General features: G+C 30.6%; 1 protein-coding gene across 1 annotated transcript in view; it reads right to left on the bottom strand.

The window, feature by feature from the left end:
• LOC147072228 (uncharacterized) overlaps positions 1-15,831 on the bottom strand; it is a 263,725-nt gene that overhangs the window by 77,946 nt on the left and 169,948 nt on the right. Inside the window, exon 2 of the mRNA XM_085947356.1 lies at positions 9,850-10,016. Coding sequence (XP_085803482.1) covers positions 9,850-10,016 — 167 coding nt within the window. The remainder of the gene's footprint in view (positions 1-9,849; positions 10,017-15,831) is intronic.

Below are 15,831 nucleotides of genomic sequence, written 5' to 3'. Positions count from 1 at the left end.
GGGCATTGTCCTGATGAAAGAGGATTTTTTTCCTGTTTAAATGAGGCCGTTTTTCTTCAATTTTGTTTTTTAGCTGGTCCAATAAAGATGCATAATAATCCCCTGTTATTGTTTTTCCTTTTTCCAAATAGTCAACGAAAATAATTTCACGTGCATCCCAAAATACAGTAGCCATAACCTTACCAGCTGATTTTACGGTTTTCGCCTTCTTTGGACATGGTTTGCCTTCGCAATCCACTGCTTTGACTGTTCTTTCGTCTCGGGAGTATAGTGGTGTATCCATGTTTCATCTACAGTCACAAAGCGACGAAAAAATTCATCCGGATTGCGTTGCATGAGCGACAACAGGGCTTTAGAGGCCACCACCCTACTGCGTTTATTGTCGACTGTGAGCAAACGCGGCACCCATCTTGCAGAAATATTTTTCATGCCCAATTTGTCATGTAAAATAGAAATGACGCTACCTTTTGAGATCCCTGTAACCTCAATTATCTCACTCAACTTTAATCTTCGGTCACTTAACACCATATCGTGGATTTTATTGATCATTTCTGGTGTAGTCACCTCTACAGGACGTCCTGAGCGTGGTTCAGCCTTTGTTGATGTACGACCACGTTTAAATTCATTTAACCAGTTATAAATAGTTGCAAGTGAAGGAGCAGATATGCCGTGAACTAAATCCAACTCATTTTTTATTTCCTTTGCTGTTAACCCTTTTATATTAAAATTTTTAATAACAACTCTAAACTCAATTTTCTCCATTTTCCATTTTTCCATTTTCCACAAGCAAATTTTTTTTTTAAATGTCCGAGAAACACACAACAACCCGACCAATCTGATTGAAACTTCGCAGCATACTGAATCGGTAGTGCCGCTGCATGAAAACAAACCGCTTGCAGTACTAGTCGCGCCACCTGTCGGCTTTTCTAAGGACTTATTGACCCACCCTCGTACCTATCTCAAAATAAACAAAAATAATTTTAAAGAAAGAAAGAAATAAAAACTCACACAAATTCAATATCAAATACTTACATAAATCACACTCGAGCAAAATAGGGTAAGTACCCACTTATAATAACAGTAATATTTAACGATTTAAAAAAAATCAAATTGCATTTTGTAAGAAATTGTTCTATAATTCATATGTGTATAATTCAATATACTTAATAATATAAAGTATTTGTAATTATTTATAATAATCTATCTTTATTTTTCTTTTCTACCTTCTAATAGTAGATGTCTTTTCTTACATGTTCATGTCTCATTATAGTCTTTTAAAATAATAGATAGATATTACGGAAGTATTCGACGCACTCCAATTGGCAAATTTGGAGATCGGCCTGCGAGTAAATGAAAATACGGTCGTAAGCCGATGAAGCCAGAGACGGGTTGGTCAGATCGGAAATTACAAGTTCGAGGTTGTCGGCCGCTTTACCTAGGCTCCAATATTACATTTAAAAAAATGTAAGTCGAAGAAGTAGATCAGAGAATATGCTCCGCAAATTGACCATTTTTACCCATACCAATCTTGAAGTCCAGAATTGTCCAGTTATAAACAAAGATTCGACTTGTTCAACTGTTATAATATGTACAATATTAGAGTAGGTGCGGAGACGGAAAAGATATTGATAAAATGGTTTAATAGAAGTATTCGTAGGGAATATCTCTTATTAACTAAGCTTGACGTAAATAGAAATAAGATAGTCAAATTAGACTAATTTTTCATAAATGGGTTTCGGGAAGTCCTTTCTGGGATATCTCCAGCATAATGTAGCGCCATCAAAAAATAAAGAAAAGACAAATGTGATAGTATTTTTAGATAACAAATAAAAACCAAACACGGCGTTTAATCTAATTCAGAGCCTGAATATTAATCACTGCGCTTTTTTTTAGCTGGGGCACAGTCTAAAACGATCGTGACTACGCGACGTGAAGATTTTGCAAACGACGCGTACAAAACAAAACATAATTTGTCAATAAAAGTTAAACATGCGACCATTTAATGTTATGTTTATTGTTCTATTAGTAATAATAATAATATATTCATTGACATGTTTTCTTTTTCAAATAAATGGGTAGCGTTTTTTAGTCATCTTTACACGATTTAATAATTAATTCCCCCGACGCCATCACAAAAAAAATTGACGTGTTCACAGCTCGACTCTCGCTCTCCGATTGGCAGAGCGTCCAAAATTTCGTCGCACCTATAGTTGAAAATTATTTGCCGTTTCACAGAAGTATGCTCTTAAGGTTTTCAGAAATAATATATTTATATATTATATTAACTGATGTTTATTAGGTGTTAAAACTCCATTAGAATGTTTTTGAAACAAATTTATTTTTGTTAACTCTTTTTTTAATTGAGTGAACGGTGACAGTTGTTTCTGGCAAGCGAACATTCTACCACTGAACCACCGATGTCCGTAGCTTTGTCTTTACATGCTATATGTAAATTAATTATAATCATTTGTTTTTCTTAATTCTCCGTACTCCTCTCTCCCATGGGTACTTTGATTAAATTATATCTCAGTAAACTCAGTCAAAGCACACTTGAGTGCGTGGTGACTTCAGTCTTGGGAATCTACTTTTGAGATAAACCCATGCATACACAACCGCTGATGCTTTCACTCCACCGTCAGAGCCACGTAATACGCTCAATTAGGACCAAGTGTGGTGCAGGGCGGTTTGTTTTGGAAGGAACTATTAGGTAATTATTTCTGGCTTTAAACCCTAAATCGTCGGAACGGTCAACTATAAGCTAACTGTTATCGTCCGAAACAGCTGTCAACGTACAATGACTGAATTAAAGAAGAATTAACAAAAATAACTTTGTTTCAGTACCTACCATTAATATACGTATGTATTGTAGGGAATGGGACAACTGTACGCCAGGACAATTGGACGCCGCACTGTTGTAGATACGTATACAGAACATAGAAGAGGAATTTTAATCAGTTTCTATCTACTACTTAGTAGTTTTAATTCATTTTACTCTTAACATAATGTTTGTTTTTATTGCGAATTAAGAATTACCATGCCTAAGGCTTTATATCAAAAAAAAAACTCTTATTTCGTTGGAACTTAAACATTTGCACGGTTAAATCATTATTTACGTGTGCATATTTAAATTCTCACCAACTATTAAATCACAATATGATAATTTAAATATAAATAATAATATTAAATATTTTTTAAACAGTACCTATAAGTAGGTAGGTACCTAATGTCTATTTAATTTCGAATTGCATGGCGTCCAGTTGTCCCGGCGCCAAATCGTCCTAGACCCGTATTGTATGGTATAGTAGCGATAGTCCGACATTTCATCTGCATGAAATATTATTTGCAGAATGGACAAAAAACTGAATCGATTTGATTTTTTTCTTTCTACCGTCACTTCACACAACTCATCACTGAAAATACGTCATAATCGTCACTTTTGAGAAATTTTATTTTATTAACTTCGGGATATTTTGAGTTATAGAGATAAATATTATAATATATTAAATGTATACCAAGAAACGTAAACGGACAGACAGTTAAATTTTAATAAGCACTTAGTGTACACTGTGGATGTTTTTTTTATTTTCATAAATGCCTACTAATTGTGTTTTTTACCTATGATAAAAAATAACGTTCATAATGATTGATGTATGTACATATATATAAATAAATTAATTTACTGGGTATTAATTCAAGCAATTTGTAAAGTTGACAGAACTCACGTATTTATTGTTCGATCAAGCATGTTTTCCGCCACTGATTCACCAACAAAAATTCTCCGAGAAATGCTTTTTTTATTTTCCCGAAAAGTTCGCAACACATTATTTCCGTCAAGCGGAATTAAGTGTTCCTGTCATTCAACGTGTTTGTTTTATTTCGGTTGAAGTTATTTAATGACGGAAATTCCTTCGAAATAAAGAAAATTTCTGTTTTTCTTTCCACTCAAACGTTTCAACTGTTTACCGTATTGCAGTATGTATAGAAAAACTTCAGAGATCAATTGTTGTAAAATGTTAACACACAAAATGTTAGATAACTTATATGCGTAAAAAAATGTAAGAGATCAATGATTTTAATAATTTCGTATAGGTTTCTACAACGAATTTGAAAAATACTAAAAATGGTTAAAAATACCTATTGAGGATATTAGTTTTTATATTATCGACTATTAATTTCCATCAAAAATGGCTATGTAGTTTTTTTCTAGTATCTAATATACAGAATTGCGATGTCTAAGAACGCTGCGAGTCGTCTATTATATGGAAAAATTACAGTATTACAAAAAACTTTAAAATACCTACTGATATTTTGAAATCTGTACTTGAAGAGAATTGATCTGTTTGAAAAGTGGTGTTAGCGAAAGATAGTCTGCATTCCATGGACGGCCAAACACACAAATGTTTCTATACTGGAAGATCTCAGTATTGAAGAAGTATTTTCAAATTATTCGCTTATATAATAAGAAAATATTTATTCATCCTGGATAGAAGGATAATCTCTGGTTACGTTGAAGGAAGTAGATCCAGATAGAACAACATTGTCAAGAGGTTGACCGAATTAAAAATTATTGAAGCAAGAAGATCAGCGTAGGATTACTCCAGATGGAAGGAGAATGTTGGAAACGCCTGTAATTTTAGTGATCACCATCCTCATCAATGAAGCAAAGAATATGAAGAATACGAAATATTTACCATATCTTAAATACACATAAAAATATTAATTATCTTTACCGTTATTTCTTGTTGGAAAGATTAAAATAATTAACAACATAATTTTGTATAATGTTTGTTATATGTTTATTTATATAGATATAGGTACCATCATAAATCTTTCGGTCTTTAAATTTAGAACTAAGCTCATTACAGTATTAAAATATTGAATGATATGTCAAATGTTAATATATTGTGGCTCCCTTACTGAGCCGATAACTGGTTTTGTGTAACAAAAACCAAGTTTTATTCCATTCCCAATTGATAATGTTTTAATACGAAACCGGTCTTAAAATTTTATAAATGTGGAAAAGTTGCAACAAAATATAATAATGTAATAATACTTGTTTAATTAAATTAGATTTGTTTCTGTAATATCACAGACAATATTTGAGAATACAAAATTGTTTATTGAACGTATATTATGTTTTGCAATAACAACAGAAGCATCGTAATTTTTTGCACCGAATGGGATTTCAACACAGTTTTTTCTACCATTTTTCTAATATGTAGATATATTTATGAGGTTGTTCCAAATTAAATGTAATACGTTATTGTATCGTTATAAATTTAAACTATGCGTACTAAATTGTTATGAATAAATTATAATAGCCTTTGTCCTTATGCTCTTAATAATCATAAATTAGAATCTGAGCAGAACACAATACTTATACCGGATCAAAATATTTAACGTAAAATATTATTGCTGATGAAAATTTCCTTGTATTTAACCAGTAAAACTGCTGAGAGTCGTAAAGCAATGTTCACGATTATTTAAATTTACAAGAAACAAGCTGTGAAGTAGCAGAGAGCGGAAATGAAAACACTTTTAGCAGAAGACAAGAATTTCCTCGCTAAATAAAAGTAAAGAATTAACTGAGAAAATACACAAGTGTGGTGATTTCTCATGTTATCATTCATAACACTTCTATCAATTATGAGCTGACTTTTATGGTTCTAAATTACAAGTTAATTATAGTTTATAGCCAGGGTTTATAAAAGCAATCGCAATAAAACAACATGTGGTAAAATATAATTAATGCTTTCATAATGTGGTAGTAAATTTATCTGATTGGCAAATCGTCGTATTTTTGTTAAGAGAGTTATTACACATTATTTTTTTATTTTTTTTTCCGATTAAAATAATTGAGATATAATTGAGAATTGAATGAATACGAGTACACTGTGATTAAGTTGAGTAAATTTATCTGAATATAATATAATGATTATTATTTTCAACACGCGATAAACAGAAACTAAATGATATTTTAAAAATAAAAATAATACACATTATTTTTTAAAAACTTCAAAAATATACCCTATAAAAAATGAATATTGTGGGATTTGATCTTCCATCTATCACTTTCCGTGATATGACTCCCATTATTAGAGGAGCGATTCAACTATCATTCTTGCTAATGATTAAAAATAATTACAATACATATCTGAGTTGTTTCTAATTCCGCTAGGTATTAGCCACAATTTTTTTTCATAATAATTTAAATCGATGTAATGCTACTTCTAACATGATTTATAGTTGGCGTCTGGAATAATGACATCCTTGCACTTGATAATATTTCAATAATTGTTATTATTTTTGATTTTATTAAAACGTAGGAATATAAAATTCTTTTTTGAAAATATATTGGTTTCAACAAACATCCGGAAACTGACAGATGTGCATTCGAATGTCATTCCTCCAAAAACTTTTTCTACGATTTTTCTAATACGTACATAACATATTATAGTACTGATGTTTTTAAACAGTGTACTTCCAATAAAAACTGTATTGAATTCTTAATTCTTATAAAAAATAATAATAATATAAATATCTATTTGCGTTTATGATTTTATCATCGATTACCATCAATCCTTTCACAGAAACTTTATCGCGGAACATAATGCCGATTACTCCACAATAAGCCGCTAACGTGAAAATCTCGTGAATTATGTCCAAAAGTACTTATAGAGGGTGGTAATTATTTATGAATATACTATTATGTAGCGTAAATATTATCACATGATAATGATGGATTATTAAAAGTGTAATATTTTCTTGCATAATATTATTAAATGAGCATAATGGTGAGATTTTTTAAAATACATACACACCGGCATCGTATACCAACTGAATATTGTATTAAAATCAAAGACGAATGCTATTTGAAAATTTAAGAAGTCAAAATTATCAATTACCACTTAACGTTAAGATGTTTATAGCTCAGCCAAACAACAAAGTGTTTTTGTGTATCCAAATGTTTTTGAAAGAATGTAACCTGCAAGTATAAAACTTTATAAAACGACAGTAATAATACGATTTTTTTTTTATTTGTATTTATAATCATTAATCTTATGTAAATGTAATAACAATGTATAAATAAAATTAATGTACAGCAAAATAAGCCTCAGCTGAGACTATGTAGCATAATAAAAACAAAAACAAAATGTCATCGTAATCAGTCGGGGTCAATCTACTGCTTAATGGACTTCCCTAGCTCTCTCCACCCTTGTCAGTCCCTAGTTCTTAGCTGCCACGTACATACACCAACCTTCATGAGCTCGTTTATCCAACGGGTTTTAGTCCGTCCCTGTAGGCATTTAGTGCCACTTGGGTACCACTGTATTGCGGCATTTGTCCAGCGATTGTCCACTCGCCTACTTGTTTTGTTTTTTGTGTAATATATAAAAAAGATTGTGTTTAATAAATATGTGAATTTAAATAACTTAATTTTATAAATAAAAAAATAAAGAAACAGACAATCTTCCAGAAATAGAAATACAAAGGATGTTTCCTTAAAAATAGATTAAACAGGTATTTCTTTGAAGTACCTACGTTCACTTTTTAATGGTTTGTATTTTTACATTGTTAAAAAAGCCTGAAGGAAAATCATTCCTCACAATAGGTATCTACCTATCTCTTGTAGAGAAAAGGCGGATTATTAATGTACAACACTCAATCACTAAAAACAAACAAAGCTGAAAATTTAAGGGTGCCGATATTGTGTTGGGAAGGATTTTCTGAATATTTCTCTACATGTTTAGTTCATAAGCTGACTTAGTAACATTCATTAAAACGGTTCAGCTAATAAAAAATACATACAGTGTACTAAAGGGTATTAATCACATACTAAAATATGCGCAGGAATTATATTTTACATATAATATTATGATATTTTTTATTAAAATAAAATTGTATGACTTTCTATATCTAGAAATATTTAAACCAAATCAAGAGGAGCTAAAATTCTTTCACTTTTAGTGATATAGTTTGCATTGTAAAGGTACCTAAGTAATTTATTTAATTAATTGAATAATTTAACAAAAAAAATATTGTGGACACAAAAAAATTACAACTCAGGATGCTCACAATATGAAATTTACATTATAACAAATAGATACCCTCACAAGAGAGAAGAAGAAAAAATAAAAACAATTTTATACAGAAAAATAAAGTTTCAAAAAAAAAATACACAGCACATCACAGAACATGTCTATGTATTTGGGGAGCGCATTAACTAGTCTTGCACCCTTCGATAATGGTATCTGATAGCCGTGACTTGAGGAAACAGTTCTGACCCAGAATAGGCCATGGCTGCTGCGACCACGTAGGTAATTGACAGGCGTATATAGACGCCGGGATTGTAAACCATTTCAAGATAGTGAAACGTGAGCATGCCTTTGTAGAAAGGCAGTCGGAGATTAATTAATGAAAGGAGATGAACTATATTATGTCTTAAAATAAAGACATCGAAAGAATTTCTTCTGGACGCGCTCTAAAATAAGCGTATAAAAAACTTTAGAAGGACCCCAGATAATATACCCATATTCAAAAATACTACGCACTAACGTAATTGTTTCGATAACTTTTAAAGTTTAATAAATGGGATTTGTAACTTGAATTAGTTTTTTCATATTATGCGTATCCGTTAAAATGGTCTAAGAAAAATGTAATTTTAACCTAATGGATTTATTTATCCGATTATATAATTTTAAAAGAACTTGGGTAGTTACCCAATAAATTTGTTATTATGTAGACTGTAGACTGAAGATACTTGAATATAACAGGTTGCATTGGTAGATTGATTAATATTTAATTCGCTGTCAAAACATAGGAATTTCACCGATCGATACATACGCAATCTGTTTCAGACATTCGCTACGAATATCATGGCATTAATTATAAATAATAGTGTGAAAATATTTTCTAGTATATAGTTTTGAATTTAATCATACCTGTTTAGTTATTTTTAAATAAAATATATGGCTACCTATATTCGCTAGTGAGAAATTATAAATCAACCATTGTATTACATCATTAGTACTTAAGAAAACATCCAAAATATTAGAGAGGTGTACAAATGTCAGGTAAAATAATAATTAATTCTCTCCCATATTATATTGTTGTATCTGTTAGAGCTGCTAATAGCGCCTGAACTATAACGAAGGGACTACAATTATTATACACTACACACTACAGAGTATTTCAATGGTATTTGTTGCAGTACCATAAACTTTAAAAGTTATTATAATAACGAATATAATCATGATACCACGATTCACCGATTCACTAATTTAGCTAATTATTATGACACATATGCTTGATGTTTTTGGAATATTATTTTATTGAGTCAGTAAGCCGCTATCAATGATATGGCAAACCATAATATATGGGTTGTGTGTTGGGAGGTATGCATCAATGAATTAATAAGATTAGTGTATCGTCTCTGTTCTGGCAGAACACACTAACTGGAGAATACTAGTTTTGAGTAATTTGACTTTACAGTTGTTAAAATGTTTAAAATAATGGTCTATCATGTGAGTTTATTAAGTAATCGTAAAAAGGATGACTTTGTGATTTGACCTCGCACACACATCACATGCAATAAGTCGTTGAGACAGTAGGCTTGTGAGGTGTGTGCGGGGGTGAGTGGGTTGAAAATTTGAATTTGAATTTAATTACAACGTCTAGTGGTCATGTTGGCAGTAGACCCACAACACAATGTGTTAGGTATGTTTTCTGAAAATTCACTTTGAAAAGTAGAACCTTGCGTAGTAATACAAAATACCGGTGCTTACAAGAATATATAATGAGAGTAAGTCAATAAATACACCAGTTATTTCAGTAATTTATAAAATTTACCTTCTTAAGTTTGGCAGGATGAGCTGGCTGGTGTGTTGACAGGACTCGACGCAGGACCGACGCAGTTTCCTGATCCTTTCTCGAAGCTCCGGGGAGTCTCGGGACTGTCCTATGTGAATTAGCAGATCGCGAAATAGCGCCACCTGCCCATTCACCTCCATTATGAGCTGAAATCAATGAAAAGTCAGATTAATTTATTTATTGAACAAAGCACACACCAGTTTTGATCTTTATTTTCAAAATCGTACTTCTAAAAGTCTTCAACATCTTATTATAGATGGTATATTTGGGAGGGGAGAATGGAATTTTAGAGAAGTCAAGAAATAAAATAAAAATATTTTTATTTGTGATAGGAAAACAGGCCTGAAGAAGTAAAAATAATTTTTGAATGAAAACAAAAAAATCTCTTCATTCTGATTCGAGGCAGACTATTTAAAAAAAAAATTTACAACTGTTTGGAAAATTCTGGAAAATGAACAAAAAATTATATTATTCCTATTTCCGCCAAGTAAATTGTGGTCATGGTATATAAATTAACAGTATAATATACAGTGTCATACAAATAAGTAGATTTACATAAAAAAAATATATACCAACAGCCAATAATAAAAGTATGAGTGAAAAAAAAAAATATTGTGTTCATACACATAATTTTATATAAAAATAAAACGAAAAATGTTTACATGTATAAATTACCCATTAAAAATTATAATGCATGAAAAAATACGTTTATTTTTATATTAATAATGAAATGTTTTAAAGTTAATTAACATTAAAACAAACAAAAAAGGTTTAAAGTGAAGAATTTGGATCCCTCCGAAAGTAGCAACAAACATGTGAGAAAATTCAACAACCATGACATATTGCAAAAAATGAATCGCTTAATTAATGTTTTATTAGATATTATACACTATATACAGTTAAGCATATCAGACCAAAAATGTGTAGATTAATAATATATAAATACAATATGTAGGTATATATATGTGTAATGAAATTTAATCTTTAAAAATAAAAATTATTACGATTCTAAGGTTAAAGAAAAACCATGTTGTTCACTTAACTATAGTATCTTATATTAGTATAAGTATTACATTATTTTTGTTAATAATATTTTTCTATAATCTAATATGTATTGTACATACGTGCGTTTTAGTTTACGTACGTGTTTTACGTGATTGGATATTTGCAAATTTATTCTTCCGTATTTTTCGCCTGGTAAGAGTTTGTAACAACAATATATATTTTAGTAGTAGTTATAAGTAGTTTTAAAATTAAAATAAAATATCTTCAATCAATTTATGGCTCTCTAGAACATAGAACCCAAAAAAATCCACTAAAACCGAACCCGAAACTGAACTTATACGAAGCTTGGGTATTTTCACAGCTCTGTCCGAAAAGCGATTGTAAGTATACGAAAGGGTTTTAACATCGGCCTCATAGATAATTAGAATCATATTACGACTTCTTAATCTGTAAACCAGCTAACTGCACTTTTGACCAAAAATGAGATTTTGATGGAATTTTGTTATTAAGCATGTTTTAAATGGTCACAAAAAGCTTCAAACTCCTAAACCTACACATACATGCGTTATCGTTCTTTACACAAAACACCCAACTGCAGGTGCCATATTTCCAATATTGTAAATGGAACAACTCCGCTCTTCAATATTTTTTTATACTTATATATAAAAGGAAAGTTAAAATAGTGTTTCAATAATTAATAGTGCAGCTTTTTTGTAAAAAAATCCATGTGTATTCTTGGAATTGTAAAATTCAACTCGATAGTTAAATTATTATGTTAAAATATTATATTAATATAAAAAAAAATTCTCCTTCCTGAACAATTTTCCCAAATGGAGTTAGTTAGCCGGTTTGCATATTAAGCAGTCGATTAGTAAATATGTAGGTATAATTTAACCAACATAATGTAGTTATTTATATTAATTAAAATAGTCACTTGGTATAATATTATGACGTATAAATCAGTATGTATTCTCTTAACGAGAAGTTTTGTATTATCTTAAAATGATTTAAACTAAAATTTCTGTTGGTCTACAACTATATTAATTTTTGATATAAGTCGGTCAATAAAAATTTCCTTCTTTGTACATTTAATTACATATCAATACGTAGTTATTATAAAAATATTACTTAAATGAGATATTGCTGGGAAACATAGGATAAATAAGAAATATTATTTATATTTTAAATGTATAATAAATTGTACTTTTAATAACCTATACTTATATTATTTTCCACAAATTCGTATAAGATTTACCTTGTAGCATTGAATAAGGGAAATATTTGAATTATGTTGTAGTACATAATTTTTATTAGGTAAATCATTTTTGTTCAATTACCTGCTAAAACAGATTGAATATAACAGGCAGTTAAAAATAACATGATTATTACAGTTGAAACGTGTTAGTCTCCAAGCCCCTTCACGTATACTATAACTAATACCAACGCGCATAACCGTCCGGATTTCAAAAACTCAAACCACGTTCAAAGGAAAAAAAATATCAAATTAACACACCACATATGTGTAAGTGGATACCACATATAATACGAAATTTTAATTTGAGTCACGTGGCACACGGATAAGCAAAGTAATGATGTGGTATATGAGTCCAAAAGCTCGTTGAGTGAGTCGAGTTACGTCCATTGGGAATAAACCAGGAAGAACCTACGAAACTGCCTCTGCTTGCGAAACGTATGACGTGCTCATGTCGTCATTAAGGGATTTTTAATTTGAAGAGAGAACCATTAGTGTACCTACTACACAATGGACTCAGCTGGTGGTTTCTCTTGCCGTTTTTATGCGAGTTGATAAGATAACATTTTCATAATTATTTTGAGCCGACAATCTAATTGTACATTTTTGTTAAATCAAAAAAATATATATAATTATTAAATGTTAATATGATTGTTCTTAACCGGATTCGATGGTTTTGTCTCCAAACTCTGTCAGCTTGGCATAATAGAGTCTCTGACTTGCCTATGTGGCGAATTGCAGGATGCCGATCTCATCGTCTGGGAGTGTTCCCATATGTCGCTTGCATAAGAAAAGCTTCTCAGGTCGGTCCGACCCTCAGTTGGACTGATTGGCCATTGCAACTTGGTATCCACGAGGAAAAATTCATCAGCTTTCAAAAAGTTTGCTGCATTTAACGGCGGGCGAGAAGGTCTTTTTTCACCAAGAATTGACCGTAATATATTGTATCAAAATAGGAATCACGCTAATTCTAATGCACGCCAACCAATGTCTTGAGAAGTTACTAAAGGGATACTCTCAGCACTATTTTTAAGTTCGCATAATATTCGTTACGCTACGGTATACTCCTGCATAACGAATGTGGAGAGATAGCGGGTGGTGGAAGGAAAAACAAGTATGATAATATAAAAAAAAATATATAGAATTTCACATTAGAATTACCTACGCACTCAAAAGTTTTATTAATTGATTTTTGGTTACAATAATGAATAAATCTAACATATTTTCCTGCCTTTGTTCAGTACAATTAGCTACGATCAATAATTACGAAGAAAAGCACAGCTGCACCCGAAATTACGCTAAACAAAAGAAAATAAAACGCTTAAAGGAAAAAAAATCCTGGGAAACTTTTAATGATACCATTATGCGTTTATAATTATAATTGTTCTATATTACATTTCATAAGTAAGGCTGAAATGGCGTGCTCAATCAATTATTCAAAATAAGTTGGACAAAGTGCGTGGTACTCAGAATAATTACTAATCGGGTGATGTTACCGAATTAATTCTCTGCAGTTGTTACTGCTACTGTTTTCATTTTGCCATCAAATATATACGTTTAAAGCAATACCGTCAATTTACAATCGGTGTTTTGTTATAATCAATTAACATAATCAGGGATTATTTTGATTATATCGATGCTCGGGATACGTAAAAGGGATGGATGAAAAATCAACGAGGTTGTTAAATTGAATAATTATGCCGGATCACTGACGACGAGAATAATGATGTTAAATGCCCATTTTACCGAAATACGTTTTAAATTGGTTAAATTACATACATTAAATTTTATAATACTATTTATGTAAAACGATCAAAATATAAATTAATATATTTTATTATCAAAATAAATTATGTATTGAAGCATCTTTTATAAATTTTTATTACATTTTTTTTACATTTATTACATTTTTATTACACGCCCCAGAATTAGGGCACAAGGCATGCACAATTTTGCACCACTTCCCTCGGTCCATGGCCAACTCTCGCCATGATAGACACGCAGCGAGTATATTACTTTTTTAGCACCGCTGCAGGGGGAGGGTGGACCGACTACGGCTACGGAATCCTTGAGGCTGTGCCTGTGATGGCATCCGGAACACATATCACGGCGACGTGTTATTTTTTTTTAAGCCATGCCCGATCCTAAGTAGATCATATTATGGGCCGCAACATAGTGGAGGTTGCATTAACACATTTTCGTTTTCATGAGAAATGGATGTTAGCCACTTGTTCAACCTATTAGGTCCAGACTCTGGGTTCAAACATAATATATTAAAAGAAAACATGTAAATTTTTACCAGGCCCGGGATTACAGTCCGAGATTCACCACATTATAAGTCTGACGCGTAGCCGCTCGGCCATCGTGGAGATAGATTTATTTATTATGTATACTCTGAAGTAATTATGATGCATTTATTACTACTAAAATCCCAGTTTACATAACTGTTTTTTTATCAAATATTATTACTGGCTGATCTACTTTAATGAAATGTTTGCTGTACAGCGAAATGCCGTATGAATCACATCCCTACGTTTTTCATAGAATTAGTTCCAATGAAAAGTTTTTAGATGGAATTTCATTTATTTTATTTCAAAATTACATTTATATTATAAAAATAAATGCCTAATTGGGTGGGACAAATTTGAAGTTCGATGTTCATTCGTTGTACAAAATGAGAAAGAGTGTCGAATTATACAATACAGGTGTTTAGGATTTGTTATTGATCTACATCCGGTCCAAATATTTTCATTTTCGTGTGTAATGAACACACTCATTTTTTATACTTATTTTACAATATATAGTGCTTAATGCAACAATTTATTAACTACTTGAAATTGTACCATAATTAAAAAGGCCGTTAAAGCAAACAGCAGTTATATACATAATATTAACAATTTGGAGATTTTTGTAATTATCTATGATATTTGAAACAAAAAAAGACTATGAAGAAAAAAATACCATCAACATTTTCATGAATAAGGTTAGTTGAAATACATATTTTGAAATACATACAAAAATATTAATATGAGTATAGCAGTATCCAATGACCTTAATTTAATTTAAAATGCCATGTTACCTTGTGGTTCTAAGAAATGTCTCCTGAGAAATGATGTTTATATTTCAAGCTTTTAAAAAGAAAAATATGAACTGAATAATAATTATTCATTCTAGTTTTATGACAAAATATTTACTGATATCTGTTTCTAGCCTGAACATAATATTTCTCGATTATTTTCAGGTGTTTTTAAATTCCTACATATTTATGATTTTTAGCAATAAACTAAAAATAGGTACTTAAGCCGTTGTATACAAATATATAAAATGGTGTTAATTCGAACTTGCATATTTAAATTCTACTCTTCTAATAATTGTAGAAAAATATAATTTTAAAAAAGCCTTAGAAACATGCATAATAGAAATAAATCTTTAAATCATATATTATATCTTTCATTTTCCGGGTGAGTGCTTTAGGTTTAATTTTATTTCAAAGGTGAGATTTTTCTAATAAGCAGGAGATTTTTCAAAGTTACGTACTTACATATTTCCATAATGAAGAATGTAACATTCAGTACTTATCTAAGGATAAAAAAAATCGAAAATAATAAAAGGGTATTATTAATTACTATCGACCGAGGGTACTTGGTGGAATTTGAATTCTAATCGATTTAAGTTTTGTACTAGAATTTAAAATTGTTACTGTG

The sequence above is a fragment of the Rhyacophila brunnea genome, unplaced genomic scaffold (assembly GCF_057557595.1).
Source record: "Rhyacophila brunnea isolate RB1 unplaced genomic scaffold, BYU_Rbru_1.0 scaffold_2, whole genome shotgun sequence".
Classification (NCBI taxonomy): Eukaryota; Metazoa; Arthropoda; class Insecta; order Trichoptera; family Rhyacophilidae; genus Rhyacophila; species Rhyacophila brunnea.
Note: the sequence above shows the minus strand (reverse complement) of the source record. Positions and strands in the feature narration are given on the sequence as shown.